This window comes from Muscardinus avellanarius (genome assembly GCF_963383645.1).
Source record: "Muscardinus avellanarius genome assembly, chromosome: 9".
NCBI classification, from domain to species: domain Eukaryota; kingdom Metazoa; phylum Chordata; class Mammalia; order Rodentia; family Gliridae; genus Muscardinus; species Muscardinus avellanarius.
This window is the reverse complement of record NC_137795.1, coordinates 49435719-49451847: the sequence shown is the minus strand read 5'-3', so window position 1 is coordinate 49451847 and position 16129 is coordinate 49435719. Positions and strand designations below refer to the sequence as shown.

The 16129-nt window shown below is 37.5% G+C and overlaps 1 protein-coding gene across 6 annotated transcripts in view; it reads right to left on the bottom strand.

The window, feature by feature from the left end:
- The window catches only part of PHTF2 (putative homeodomain transcription factor 2), a gene marked incomplete at both ends in the record, with an annotated part of 116736 nt that overhangs the window by 68260 nt on the left and 32347 nt on the right, over positions 1-16129 (bottom strand). For 4 of the 6 annotated variants that reach the window (XM_080701029.1, XM_080701032.1, XM_080701031.1 and 1 more), the window contains one exon: positions 4279-4335. In XM_080701029.1, the coding sequence (XP_080557155.1) occupies positions 4279-4335 (57 nt within the window). Of the gene's footprint in view, positions 1-3942; positions 3955-4278; positions 4336-16129 lie in introns of all 6 variants that reach the window. The other 2 variants (XM_080701028.1, XM_080701030.1) reach the window with 1 other exon arrangement.

Below are 16129 nucleotides of genomic sequence, written 5' to 3'. Positions count from 1 at the left end.
TGCATTCCCACAACAGTGTGCAGTCTTCCTCTCTCCATATTCTCAACAGCACTTACTTTGGTCTTTTCATTAACAGCCGCTCTTACTGGAGTGAGCGGATATTGCACTGTGGTTTTGATTTACACTTCCCTGACCATTAGTGATGCTGCACATTGTTCACATACCTGCTGGACATTTGTAGATCTTCTTCTGAGAAAAATCTGTTTAGGTCTATGACCCATTTTTTAGATGGATTATTCTTGTTTGCTACTGAGGTTTTTTTTTTTAATTCCTTCTATATTATGGACATTAATCCCTTGTCAGATGTATAGTTTACAAATATTTTCTCCCATTCTGTAGGTTGTCTCTTAACTCTGTTAACTGCTTCTTTGCTGTTAAAGTTTAAATTTTTGCCAAGGTGGTCAGACAATGAAGCAAACTTTTTAGATATAATTCCTTTTTTTTTTTTTTGGCAGTTCTGAAAATGGAACCCAGGCGCATTCTACCTCTGAGCTACACCCCCAGCCCTATTTTTTTTTTATTCTTTATTTTGAAACAGGGTCTCACTGAGTTGCAAAGGGCCTCACTAAGTAGCTGAGGCTGGCCGTGAACCCAGATCCTCCTGTCTCAGCCTCCCAATAATACCTTAAATTAAAAAAACTTTGCACCTTATAAAATATGCTTTAGCAATACAGAGACTTTAATTTAAAAGATAACATTTCCAAGATATATATTTTCATGGATTTCTTTGATTTTTTTTTAGTTGTTCCTCATTGCTTTGACAAATAATGAAAAATTTATGTAGGATGGTCTTAATATATTTGGTACCATGCTCTCTAAAACAGAGTACTCTATATTTTATCAAATATTAACATTAATAAACTACAATTATATAACTATCTTCCTTACAATAAGTAAAAAATTATTTTATCCTATAAATAAATTGCCTTCATTAGAATGTTTAGTATGAATGGGATGTGCTTTTTTAGGCTTATCAACCAATTAACTCTTGTTTTATTTTTTCTGAGAAAGGTGCCACTGTGTTACCAAGGCTAGCCTTGAACTCAATAGTTCTCCGTCCTCTGTCTCCCAAGCATCTCAGACTAAGATGTGTGTCACCACATCTGGCCAAAGTGATTCTTTCAATTCGAAATAACAACAGTAAACCTTAATACTGTTCTAATTCTTCAACTACTATTGCAAAGTATTATCTTTAACATGAGACATATTTCAGAAAAAAGTATAGGTCCTCCCCTTGCCTAAGGTCTATAATCCCCTCCTTAACCTAAGCCTCTATTTGGGCCCCAAAATAGTTCCTTTTAAAAATAGGAAATTACATAGGTAATAGAGTAATTTGTGATGAATGACTTCCAAAAACTTAAAATTATTTATGAACCGGGCATGGAAGCACAGGTATGAAAGCTAAGATAAGAGGACCACAGGTTCAAAGCCAGCCTCAGCAACTCTGTGAGGCTTTGTTTCAAAATAAAAAGTAAAAAGGGATGGGGGGTCTAGCTCAGAGATAAAATACCTCTAGGTTCAATCCCCAGTACATTAAATAATTTTTATTTTTTATATATTTTTATTATTTATATATTTTTTTAATTTTTATTATTTATATATTTTTGAAGGATTTTTTTTTTGTTCTGTTTTTTATGTGATTCTTGCAATTGAACTCAGGGGCATTCTACCTCCAAGCCATACCCCCAGCTCTCTATATTTTTTTTTTGAAACAGGGTTGCCTGAGGGTCTTGCTAAATTGCTGAAGCTGGACTTGAACCTGAGATACTCTCATCTCAGGCTCTAAGATTATAGGTGTGTACAATCAGAACTAGCACAGTTTTTGAGGTTTTTAAATTTTAGAAAACATTCAAATGTGCCAGTTGGTAAGACAACCTCTCAAGGTACTTAATATTTTCCATTGAGCTAAAGGTTTCTAATTGTCAAAGAGAATAAAAGGTTTTAAAACATCTTATTATACCCCTCTGCTACTTTTTATTCACTTGACTATTCCAACTCTTACTGATACTCTTTGCTCATGAAATTCCTATTTCTCTTTCCTTCTTTACATGTGTCTCTTTTTTTGCCTACTAATTAAATGTTGGTGCATTCCAACATAATCTCAGTCCTTTTCTTTCATAATTCAATGAAAACTTCTTCACTCCTATAGCTCCATGTGTATAATATACGTATAATATACAATATGTGTAATATACATGAATACACACCTACACATATACTATATATACTGAAGACTACCAAATCTCTCTCCCAAATACTACCTGGATATTTCTAGAACAGAATTCTAAATATGCTCCTCTTCCAGTATTTCCTATCATACTAGAACTGCCTGAATAACTTTGTAACAATAGACAATAAAGCTTTTACTTAAAATCCTTCAGTGTCGGCCGGGAGTGGTGGCGCACGCTTATAATCCCCGCGCTTGGGAGGCAGAGACAGGAGGATCGCGCAGGTTCGAAGCCAGCCGTGCGCGCTGGCTTAGGAGACCCTGTTTCCAAATAAAAATGTAAAAATAGGTCTGGGAGTGTAGCCCGGAGGTAGAAGGGCTTCCAGGAACCCCAGTACCACAAAAAAAAAAAAAAAAAAAAAAATCCTTCAGTGTCAGCCAGGCATGGTGGCACACACCTGAATCTAATACTTGGTAGACTGAGACGGGGGATTGCAGGATCAAGGACAACCTCTGCAATGCAGTGAGACTCTCAGCAACCTAGCAAGACCCTGTCTCAAAACAAAAAATAAAATAGGGCTGTGAGTGTAGCTTGAAAGTAGAATGCCTCTGGGTTCAACTCCCAGTACCACACAAGGGGAAAAAAATTCCTTCAGTGTCCAGTGGATTTCCAGATTATGTCCAAATTCTTGGGTTATGTACAGAATGCCCTTCATAATCTGACCTCCAGTTCCCTTTCTAGTTTTACTCCTGATCACCCTAATATCTTTTCTCAATCCAATCTATTGCCAAATGAAACTCTTAAAGGTTCCTGACTAGTTGCATTCCTTCTTTGCTTCATATACCTTTTGATAGGGTCTTCATTTGTCTGAAATGTCTTTTCCATTCACCTCTTCAAAGTCTGTCAATTTTGGCTCATGAACCATTTCCTCTCTGAAATCTTTCCTAAGCTTCCCAGGGTTGCCTCCCTCTGTGATCCCCTATAGGGACTTACACATGTAGCTCTGAATCTTCATTTATAATTATTTATGTCACCTACAAAACTGTACCCTATTTCCTCTTTCTGAACTCATAACTAAATCCTATATTCAACACTTACTACAACATTAGTTTTTTTTTTTTTTCCAGTGCTGAGATTGAACTAGGGCCTAGTGCATGATAGGCAAATGCTCTACCACTGAGATACATACTCCCAACCTCTAGCCCATAAGTGTATTGATTCTTCATAAAAATAGTTAAGAGATTAGAATTGACAAGTGTCAAAGAATCTTATTCTCTATTACAGATGACTAAGTTGTCTAAATACTAACACATTTTTTTTAACAGAATTTGAAGTACCTATAGACATTGGTTTCAATCCAATATAAACCTTTCTGTGAAAAATAGAAAATATCAAGCAACTAACATAACATTCTCTGGGCCCAGATTAAATTTAGCTCGTGCAGGAACACACTGATTAGTACTTTGCGAATTAAAAAAAATAAATATCAGTGCCCTGATAAACTAATTTAGTTTAAAAAAAAAGTTGTCATGCTAGCTAGCAAAGTAGCCTATGAGAATACCTTATCAGCATATATGACATGTTCAGAAAAAAAAAACCTACTATTAAAACACTTAACTGTTTTATTTTTCTAAATTCTTTTAAAACGATCAACTTTTCAGCAGCTCTTTTTGTGTCCAAGTCATTCTGTTAGTAGCACCAAAAAGCAATCTCAAGTAAGCAGAGCAGCATTTGCAGAGGACCACTCAGGCAGGAAGGGTCCTGGAACACTTACCAGTTTAATAAACTGTACAGAGCAATGACAGCATCAAAGGGAGGAAAAGCAAACTAGAAGTATAAGGTGAAAAGTGAAAGGGGAAAGAGCTAACAGAAAAAGAATCATTAGAAATTAAATTTTAAAAGAACGGAAAGATGCTAAAAGGCTCAAAAATTATCTGAAGTAAAAACACAAGATTATGCTGTCATAAAAAAGTTTATTTAACAGTTTGGATAGAATTAATGTTAATTTATATCTTAAACATATATGAAAAGATATATTAAATAATATGTGACTAATAAGCAATTCCTAGAACTATGTTTCAGGATAAACAAAATTAAATAAACTTGTTACCTTGATTTCTCTTTGTTCAACAGATTTTTCCCATATTTGTTGATCATATGCTCCAATCTATGAAGAAACAAAGACAACAGTACTTTAAATCATCATTGCTGGTAACCAACTTTGAATAAAGCTACTCAGCATTCATTGAGCACAGATTAGATCTGGCTCTGGCTCAATCTGGCCCTCTGGGGTCAATACTATATTGCAGTGGTTCTCAAAGTATGGTTTAAGTATTACCATCACTTCAGGACTTGTTAGAAATGCACAGGTTCCATAACAGAGTCACTAAAACAGAAATATGGAACCAGAGCTTAAAAAAAGGTCTGTTTTTAAAATCATTCTAGAGATTTGGGTATTTAAAAAACACTGCCCTGCCTGGCATGGTGGCACATTGCTTATAGTCCTAGTACTTGGAAGGTTGAGACAGGAGAATCAAAGGTTTGAGGACAGTCTCAGCAAGCATTGAGACGCTAGGGTATAGTTTAGAGGTAGAATGTCCCTGGGTTTAATGGAGGGAGGGGGGGGGGGGAGAAAACTACTGCCTTAGGGAATCCTTTATTTTAAACACAATTTAATCTTTTAATTTAAACACAATTAATTGCTCTAGCACTAATAAACTGGGGGGATCCCAAGTGACAATCTTTTATAGAATTATTTTTCAAAAGAAAACTACTAATATTATGTAGAATTGGAAATTCATAGACATGCAGACCACGACTATCACTTAGATTAAAATTTAATTGGAAAATAAAGTTGTGAAACAATTGAGGATACAAGAAAAGAATCAAGAAGTAGAATTCCTTATACCATCTATGTTTATTATTCTTAGATGCAAGAAATTTCTCTGGACTATACTTTTACCAGGGCAGGATCAACAAGCCATTCTTTACTGTTCTTTGTTTAGATCCTATTGTCTCCAGTTTCTACTAATTCCTCATATTTAATAAGACATTAAAATGGGTCTTAAGGAACAAATAATAAGATTCATTATTTGCATTAATTGAAAATTAGTAGCTGGTTGTGGTGGCACAGACTTGTAATCCTAGTACTTGAGAAGCTGAATCAGGAGGATCACAGGTCTAAGGACAGCCTCAGCAACTCAGTGAGACCCTCAGCAATCTAGCAAGACCCTATTTCAAAACAAAAAATTAAGAGGGCTGAGGAGCTAAGTGTAGTGGCCCATGCTTGTAATCCCAGCATCTGGGAGGCTGAGACAGGAGGATCATGGTCTACAGACAGCCTCAGTAACTTAGTGAGGCCCTTTGCAACTTAGTGAGACCCTGTTTCAAAATTAAGAATAAAAAATAGGGCTGGGGGTGTGGCTCAGAGGTAGAATGCCCCTGGGTTCCATCCCCGTTGCCAAGAAAAAAGGGGAGCTGGGGATGTATTTCAGGGGTAGAATGCTTCTGGATTCACTCCCCGGTACTCAAAAAAAAAAAAAAGTAAGAAATTTAAAAATAGGCCAAAGAAATTAGGCAATTCAAGAGAGGATATTTTCTGACTTACTTCATTTTTACCCCAAATTCCTCCTTATCTACACATTACTTTGTAATCTCATTTCAAGAAATCAGAACTTGAGAACACCAGAATAGTTTAAAGGTAGATATGAAAGAGGTAGAATAATTTGCTAAGTCACTCCATAAGAACCCTTATTTGTATTATTTTCTCTTATATATTATCCTATTCTAGTTACTCCAGTTCTGTAAACCCTCTTTATTTTCTCACACTCTCCTGTGACTCTTACCTTTAAACACTGCATAATGACACAATATAACCTGAAGATAAAAATCTGTGATACCGAGGCAAAGCTACCTAGACTGAGCAACTCATTCACATGTAAGTAGAACTTCCATCTCTATAAAACAGGGACACGAAGCCCTAGGTAAGCAACTACCAACAGGTTATACCTGATGGTAGAGCTGACCTGCAGTAAACAGTTGCCCCTAGCCCTTTTATTATGAATTCAATCAATCCTTTTGTTTAAAAACTGAAAAGGTAAGTAAGGGGACATAAATTCCACAGGAGTATTTCGGCTCTAAATAAATAATTCAAAATGACTGGGCTTAATGCCATTATCGCTTATTTATAAAGTTGTGTAACCCTTTCAGTGCATTTCATGTTTTTAAGTAAAACAATAACCAAGCTAATTTTAAAAGGTACTAGTGTTTTAACAGTACTTTGTTTTCATATACAAAAGAAGGCTTAACTTTTAAAGAAGGCTTAAGTTTAAAGAAGGCTCTTTAAAAGTACATTGCATTTATTTCAAAGTGACTGAAGAAGATGGACACAGAGAAACATGCTCCATAGCCCTAAAACCAGGAAAAATAAAATAAAACCTATGCAATAGAACAAATAAAAAATGCATGTTAGTTCTTGGCATAACTAGGTTCTGTGCAATTTTGGGGAGGGGGGGTACTGGAGGTGGAACCCAGGGGCTTTTCTACCTCTGGGCTACACTCTGATTTTATACTTTATTTGAAAACAGGGTCTCACTAAGTTGCTGAAAGCCTCACCAAGTAGCCGAGGCTGGCTTCAAACCTGTGAGATCCTCCTGTCTCAGCCTCCCAGGTGCCAGGATTACAAGTGTGCCTGGAGGTTCAGTGCAATTCTAGAGTGGTGCTAAGAGCCCCAGGGTTTGAAAGGTACAGAAAAGCTAAGAAACTCTATAGTGAAATTGTGGGTAAAAGTGGAAAAGCTGCTGGGTATGGTGGCTTACAAATGTAATTCAGTATTTGGAAGGCTGAGACAGGAGGATCTCAGGTTCAAAGCCAACTTCCATGACTTAGAAGAACCTCAGCAACTTAGGAAGACCTTGTTTCAAAATAAAAATTACAAAGGGCTGAGCATGTAGCTCAAAGGTAGAACTCCCCTACCACATATTCAATCTCTAGTACCAAAAGAAAAAAAGGAAAAAACGTGGAAAGAAATTGGAAGGCTGAGACACTTTAATTGTAAATAGCAGATATATTTTCATTGTAAAGAACAAAAAAACCTAAAAGAAAGTGAGTGGGTAGGTAAATATTCCTATAAAAAGTTCACATGATAAAATGGCTTATTTTACTGGAGAGAGATGTTAATTCGAAGATTTGATGGGTGAAAGTAAGGACAACTTTTACTACAATATAATTTCATGTGGAGTCTTAAAATTTTAAAACCTCAACTAACTGCTATTTTCAATTACAAATGATTAAGTATCTTTCTAAGTGGAGGCATTTTCCTTTGTAGCAGACTTACTTATTGAAAGAGGAAGTACTAGGGATTGAACTCAATGGCATTCTATCTCCAAACTACCCCCTTGCCCTATTTTATTTTTTTATTATTTTTAATTTTTATTTATGTATTTATTTTGGTGGTACTGGGGTTCCTGGAAACCCTTCTACCTCCGTGCTACACTCCCAGACCTATTTTTCTATTTTTTATATGGAAACAGAGTCTTCTAAGCCAGCAAGGCTGGCTTCAAAACAGCGCAATCCTCCTGTCTCTGCCTCCCAAGCATGGGGATTACAAGTGTGCGCCACCATGCCTGACAGAGTCCCACTAAGTTGTTGAGACTGACCTTGAATATACAATGGTCCTGCTCAGCCTCCCAAATACTGAGAATACAAGTGTGAGCCACTATACCCATCTTATTTTAAAATTACTACCAAGCCAGGCATGGTAATACATGCCAATCCCAGTATTTGGGAGGCTAAGATAGAAGGATCCCAAGTTCAAGGCCAAAATAGTGTAACAGTAAAACCCTGCCTCAAAATAAAAGAGGGCTGGGGGTGTAGCTCAGTGGTAGAATGTCCCTCAGCTCAATCTTCAGGGCCACAAAATAAGTAAACAAGCAAACAAGTAGAAAAAATACTACCAATAGCTGAGCACACAGTATAATCCTAGTACTTAGGAGGCTGAGACAAAAGGATCACAGTATAATCCTAGTACTTAGGAGGCTGAGACAAAAGGATCACAGATTTGAGGACAGTCTCAGTGGGTAATGAGACTCTCATTAACCTAGTGACGAGACCCTGTTTCAGAATAAAAGTTAAAAAAAAAAAAATAGAGCTTGGAGGTAGAATGGCCCTGGATCAATCTCCAGGGGGGGGGGGGGAAACACCCTACCAAAATGGACCTTTTAGTTATATAAATAAATATTGGACTGCTTTCTTGGGGTGGTATTAACCTAAATGCAATTGCTTCTGAAAGAGATGTTCAGGGCTCTGCCTAGTGATGCACCTGCCCTGAACAAATTACACTTCTATATGAATCTAGACTGAACCATCTCTGAAAATTGTGTTTCTTCAGATATTTGTGTAGTACACCAGAGGCATCATGAAATCAGAGTGGTGACAGAATCCAAAAAAGCAGTGAAAGAAGTCTAAAGACCATTTCTGTCCTGCAGCCTCACTTCACTGCAGATTAATCTGGCAAGACAGAAGATCACTGCACCTGTGGCTGAGGTCCAGCTCTTCCCTCTAAGAAACATAATCCTACTGTGAACTATCATAGAGCAAGAAAAGAATTGACACTTAGATTGGGTAAGAGAAGAACCATCTTCTCAGTTCTTTGGGTCATGGATCAAGAGCAACAAACTGCTGAGTGTGTACTACCAAAATTAAAACACACAATAAATAGGTTTTCCAGTTTCTATTTTATCTCTGACACAAATACTTGGCAAATCTAAGTCACACAAAATTGATAAATGTTTCTTTTTTTGTATTTCTGCTACATAAAATTAAAATCACTAGGCCAAGTTGAATTATAGTTCTCTGTGAAAAGTCAAGAAGAAAATAACTACATAACTACATAATTAACAACAGGAATTTTAATTATATGTCTTCATTTGAGAAAAATACAATGTAACATTTTAGAATTTTTCAAATTTCATCTACCTCCTAACTGTTCTCCTTTGCCTTAGTCCCAGTACCTCCAGTGTCTACATTTTATGGAAACAAAAAAGATATATATTTAAATAACATTTTGTAGGTAGCTACCTAGAAATAAGAGAGAAATTAATGTATAAGTAGTTCTACAAATATCCAACCATATTCTTCATGAATGACTACTTAAAGAAGGAAAAACCATTGATTCCATATTGTAAGAGGAAATTCTAAAACTCTAATTCACATTTTTAGCCAACAGTTTGTACCATGTTAAGAATGTGGGCTGGGCCAGGTGTGGTGGTGCACACTTGTAATCCCCAGGATCGCACAGGTTCGAAGCCAGTCTCAGCTACTTAGGCTCTCAGCAACTTAGTGAGACTCTGTTTGCAAATAAAATATTTTTTTAAAAATGTGGGCTGGGCTCACTTAGCCTAATGTTCTTCAGTTTCATCCATTTCCCTGAAAATGAAATAATTGTGTTTTCTTTATGGCTGAGTAAAATTCCATGTACACATATCCCATAGTTTTCTAAACCACTCATCTATTGATGGACATCTTGGCTGGTTCCACAGTTTGGCAATTGTGAATTGTGCAGCTATGAACATAGACATGCATGCATTAGTTTGGTAGTTTGGTTTCCATTCCTTTTGGTAGATACCCAGAAGTGGTATTGCTGGACCATATGGTAAGTTTGTTCCTATTCTTCTGAGGATCCTCCCAATATTTTCCAAAGTGATTGCACTAATTTGCCATCCCACCAACAATGGGATTAGAGTTCCCACTTCTCCGCATCCTTGCCAGCATTTGTTGTGTTCTGAATGACTGCCATTCTAGTTAGAGTTAGATGAAATCTCAGGGTAGTTTTGATTTACATCTCCCTGATTTCTAATGATGTTGAGCATTTCTTTTTTTTTTTTTTTTTTTTTTTTTTTTTGGTGGTACTGGGGTTCCTGGAAGCCCTGCTACCTCTGGGCTACACTCCCAGACCTCTTTTTACACTTTATATTTGGAAACAGGGTCTCCTAAGCCAGCGCGCACGGCTGGCTTCAAACCTGCGCGATCCTCCTGTCTCTGCCTCCCAAGCGCGGGAATTACAAGCGTGCGCCACCACGCCCGGCTATGTTGAGCATTTTTGCATGCATTTATTGGCCATTTGAATTTCTTCTTTTGTGAAGTATCTATTTAGTCCACATGCCCATTTTCTGATTGGGTTATTTTTTTTCTTAGTGCTGAGGTTTTTGTAGGGAAATATATAGCACTACATATTTGTAGAATACTTATACATTAATTTCTCTCTTATTTCTAGGTAGCTAACTACACGTTTTTTCCCTACAAAAGACTCAACGCTGAGTTTTTTTGTAGAGAAAATGGGTCACAGGAGAAACTCTAGATGAAGAAGGAAATACTATAGATGAGTAACTAAGGTGACCTAACTGAGGGGAATAGGAGGGGGAAAGAGGGAAATTCCCTTATGTACATGATGTACATTAACAAACATATCAAAGTCAATCATGAGAAGGAGGGAGGGCGGAGGGAATAGAGTGGGATATGGGTAAGGGTTAACTGAGTGATGTGTGCATGCATGCCTCTACCATCTTGTATTCCATTAAGATATATGACTACAATGCACCAATAAAAAATTATTTTTAAAAAAGAATGTGGGCTGGGCATGGTGGTGCATGCTTGTAATCCCAGTACTTGAGAGGCTGAGACAGGGGGATCACAGGTTCTCAGCCAGCCTCAGCTACTTAATGAGGCCCTCCACAACTGAGACCCTGTTTCAAAATAAAGAATCGAAAATAGGGCTTGGGGCATAGCCCGGAAGTAGAATGCCCCTGGGTTCCAATTGCAGTACTGGGGGAAAAAAGGAAAAAGAAAAAGAAAAAGAAAAAGAAAAAAAGAAAAGAAAAGAAAAGAAAAAAAGAATGTGGAGCTGGGCGTGGTGGCACATGCTAGTAATCCCAGTACTTGGGAGGCTGAGACAAGAGGATTGTGCAGATTCGAAGCCAACCTCAGCTACTTAGGTTCTCAGCAACTTAGTGAGATCCTGTTCCAAATAAAATAAAGTAGGTCTGGGAGTGTAGCCCGGTGGTGGGGGGGGGGGGGTAGAACGCCCCTGGGTTCCATCCCTAGTACACAAAAAAATTAAAAAAAAAAAATGTGAAGTTCATTCTCTAGTGCCTATAATAGGCAATTTAATCAATACTTTTTGTTATTATCCTCAGAGACGTACAAATACAGCAGGTCTCTGGTTTACTGCTACCGGATCAGAGCTAGCCTACAGTCAACTTCTTCAAGCACTTTGCCCTTTATAAATTCATTCTGTATCGTCAGCCACAGGTCTTACAATCCCCTACCAATCTCTTACAACATTCCTCACAATGACAACAAAAACAATCCTAAATTTTCTCTCTTCCTGGCAGACAAGCAGCCAATCACTTCCCCAAGAAAACAAAAGCCATAAGATAGATATTGAATTTTCTCTTCTCCATTTCTACTATGGTTTTTCTCATCAAATTTATTTTCCCTTTCCTTTTATCTTTGTAAACAAACTTTGAGCCATTAAAGAGGTCAAGAATGACAAAAACAAGCCGGGTGCAGAGGCGCACGCTTGTAATCCCCCGCTTGGGAGGCGGAGACAGAAGGATCACGCAGGTTCGAAGCCAGCCTCACTGGCTTAAGACACCCTGTTTCCAAATAAAAATATAAATATAGGTCTGGGAGTGTAGCCTGGAGGTAGAAGGGTTTCCAGGAACCCCAGTACCACAAAAAAAAAAAAAAAAGAATGACAAAAACCCAACAACAACAATATTATCATCACCATCAACAACAAAGAAATAGCACTCTGAAAGCAGTAAAAAGACTTTTAAAAAAGAAAAAGAGCTAGGGCATGGTGGCGCACTTGCCTGTTTTATCAGTACCTGGGAGGCTGAGATGGGAGGATTGCAAGTTCGACAAGGGCAGCTGCAGCAACTTGGTGAGACCGTTTCAAATTTGAAAATAAAACAGAATCCGGACATGGTAGCACATGCTTATAATCCCAGCATTTAGGAGATTAAAACAGGAGGAACACATGTTCAAAGCCAGCCTCAGTAATTTAGAAAGACTTTCAGCAACCTAGTGAGATTCTGTTTCCAAATAAATAAAATCAGGCTGGGTATACTGGTTGGAAGCAATGCATCTGGGTTCAATCCCCAGTACAAAAAAAAAAGAAGAAGGAGGAGGAGGAGGAGGAGGAGGTGGAGGAGGAGGAGGCGGAGGAAAGGAAAAAAACAGGGTTAGAGGGTAAAATGCTCTTAGATTCAGTCCCTAGTATCAAAAAAGAGAGTTTGCAAAGAAAAAGCTGGGTATAGTGGCACATGCCTATAACTCTAGAATTTGGAAGGTTAAAATAGAATAGCAGGTTTGAGGCCAGCATCTAGTAATTTAGGAAGACCTTGTTTCAATATAAAAAGGGCTGGGTTGGGGGTATAGGGAATATCCCTGGGTTCAATCCCCAGTAACTGAGAAGAAGAGAAGGAAGATTATTTCTGGTAAGTATGGAACAGAATAGCACTATTCCTTGCTGCTTTATACTCATTGACATTATATCATTTTTATATTCATTGACACTATATCATTTTTATAAAGACACAATATACTACTTTTATAAACCAGGATTCTAAACCAGGTTTGCTGGAGTCCAAAGTAATCTGAACTAGTTATCTAAAAAATATATTTCATAGTCCTATCACTTCATAGGAAATCATCTACCTCCTACTGCCATCATTCTAATTTTCTTTCTAGATGCTAAGATGAACAAAATGTGGTGGAAGGGATAAAAAAGGTGAGGAAGAGGAGGGGAAGACCGAAAAGAAAAGGGAAAAGGAAAGAAGTGAATTGACAGGTAGAAAATGGTTGGCTTTGCCTAAGTATCTACCTAAGTCAGTAAAGGCTCAGAAAATAATAAATTCTAATGAAAATAATGATATCAGAAGTACATGTTAAAATCTAGATAATTAAGATGATGAAATGGGAAACAAGTACTGCTTAAAAATTCTAGAAAAGAAGTATCTTTGAAAAGTTACTCTTAAGTAAGTGATAGAATTACCCCTAGGTAATCACATTCCAAATAACAGTGGCTCACGTAACAAGAGGCTAAAGAAAAGGTGTCTTGCTTCAAAAAGGCAGTTATCAATAGCTTAATTAGATTAAGTGCTTAGATAAGAGATTAAAAGCTCACAAATAAAGTGCATGAAGTATGAAGTGAAGGTGGTCCAGATTTTCAAACTTTTTTTTTTTTTTTTTTTTTTTGGCGGTACTAGGGATGGAACCTAGGGGCATTCTACCTCCGCGTGACATCCCCAGCCCTATTTTTCATTCTTTATTTTGAAACAGGGTCTCACTGAGTTGCAAAGGGCCTCACTAAATAGTAGCTGAGGTTGTCTGGTGATTATTCCTGTCTCAGCCTCCCAAATGTTGGATTACAAGCATGCACCACCACGCCTGGCTACAAACATGTTTTAAGCATCTAGTTTCTTCAAGTAATGAACAAACATAATATCCTAAAACTGAATCATATAATTATACAATATAAACTATAAATGATGATGATGTCAGACAAAAAGTTGTTTTCTGAGAAAATATTATGAGCTTGTAACTCTTTCAAATGTACAACTACCAAATATCTAACTCTTCTGAATCCTTTCTTAAATTCCTAAAAAGCATATGAGAGGCAAAAACACAGAAGTCTTTTAACCCAATCATTAAAAATATTCCCTTAGCTGGGCATGGTGGTGTACACTTGTAATCCCAGCACTTGGGAGGCTGAGACAGGAGGATCGCACAGGTTCGAAGCCAGCCTCAGCTACTTAGTGAGGCTCTCAGCAACTCAATGAGACCCTGTTTCCAAATAAAATATAAAATAGGTCTGGGAGTATAGCCTAGAGGTTGAAAACCCTTGGTTCCACCCCCAGTACCACCACCCCCCCAAAAAAAAATTCCCTTATAATTCTAGTACTATTTAGAGGCTAACTTTGTATCCAAATATAAGATATCCTAATTGAGAAAAAAAGTCTATCAAAATCATGGATAAATATTCTTAATTATAAGCAAGGAGTTTTCTTTGCAACCTCTTGCAAACCCTTTGCTTTGTCATTTACTTCTGCTTTCAATCATTATCAGGATTAAATCATAATTAAAAGCACTATTACATAAATCTACTTGAATAAAACTTGAATATAAAAATATACTTTAAAAAGAAAATCTTTTGGAGGGAAGAATATGACTTTTCAGGGAAGAAAACAGATTTCTAGAATTGTCTTTTTTTTCCTTTCTTTGCGGCACTGGGGCATTCTACCTCTGAGCTATACCCAGAGCCTTATTTTGTATTCTTTACTTGGAAACAGGGTCTCACTAAGTTGCATAGGGCCTCACTAAATAGCTAAAGCTGGCTGCAAACCATGATCCTCCGGTTTCAGCCTCCCAAGTACTGAGATTACAAGCCTGTGCCACCATGCCTGGATAAATTTAGTCAATTTTAAAATATGTACCTAGCTAGCCTCTGACACTTGGATCAAATTACTGAAGTTTGAATACACATTCTCATATACAGATATAAAATCTAGTTAATTATCAAAGACTCCATTCATTGTAAGTAATTAAAGCTAAAGCCACTTAAAATCTTCCCACCATCATCTAAAACCACACCCTTTCCTGAATTAGCCCTAAGAATAGTTTATTATAGGCCACGTACATATAATCAAATCATGACCAAGTTCCTATTGCCAGTTAATGATATAGTAAAACACTGACTCAAGTTTAGAAAAAGTTTTGAAGTCATTGTTTAATCCAATTAAAAGAAATGGTTATGGTAGAATCTGAAAATGGTAGGAGTTACAAATTCCAAGACAAAAATATTAGACTAAAGACTTAGTCATCATTCAAAACAACCAAGTGAGGACTGCTGTGTGTCATTGAGAGATGGTCTGAAAGGAGCAGTGTTTGTGAAGTAAGAGGTACAACAAAAGGAAGCTTACTTGGTATGAGGGCATGGGAAAACTGAAGATGACAATTTCTGACCTAAGGGCCTGGTACCATTAAGTAGGACAAGGAATAAAAGCAGGGTTAAAAAAAAACCGACAGTCGAGCCAGGTATGGTGGCGCATACCTATAATCCCAGTACTTGGGAGGCTGAGTCAAGAGGATCACAGGTTCAAGGGCAGACTCAGAAAGTAGTGAGACTCACCAACCTAGCGAGACCCTGTTTCAAAATAAAAATAAAATAGGGCTGGGTGTGGCTTGGAGGTAGAATGCCCCTGGATTGAATCCTCAGTACCACAAAAAAAGACAGTCAAGAGTTATCACTATAATTCAAGAGAGATGAGAAGGCACACAATCTGAAACTTGGAAGCAAAAATTAGGTGTGTGGAAAATATGTGGTCAATCTGATCATCTAGGGAAACCAAATAGCTTAAGGAAACCAAGAGCAAAATATTAAGAAATAGTCAAAAAGAATAGTAGAGGAGAAGAATCAATGTCAAATAAAGAGACTTTAGAAAAATTAGGAAGAATGAGACTCTGCCAATATACTATGATAAAAGCCAAACAATGGAAGAGTTTCAAAAATAATGTAAAATAAGAAGAGTCCAGATGGGCGTGGTGGTGCACACTTGTAATCCCAGCATTTGGGAGGCTGAGACAGGAGGATGGCAGTTCGCAGCCAGCCTCAGCTACTTAGTGAGATCCTTTGCAACTCAGTGAGCCCTGTTTCAAAATAAAGAATAAAATGCTGGGCGTGGTGGCGCACGCTTGTAATCCCCGCGCTTGGGAGGCAGAGACAGGAGGATCGCGCAGGTTCGAAGCCAGCCGCGCGCGCTGGCTTAGGAGACCCTGTTTCCAAATGAAAATGTAAAAATAGGTCTGGGAGTGTAGCCCGGAGGTAGAAGGGCTTCCAGGAACCCCAGTACCACCAAAAAAAAAAAAAACAAAAAAAAACAAAATAAAGAATAAAGAGC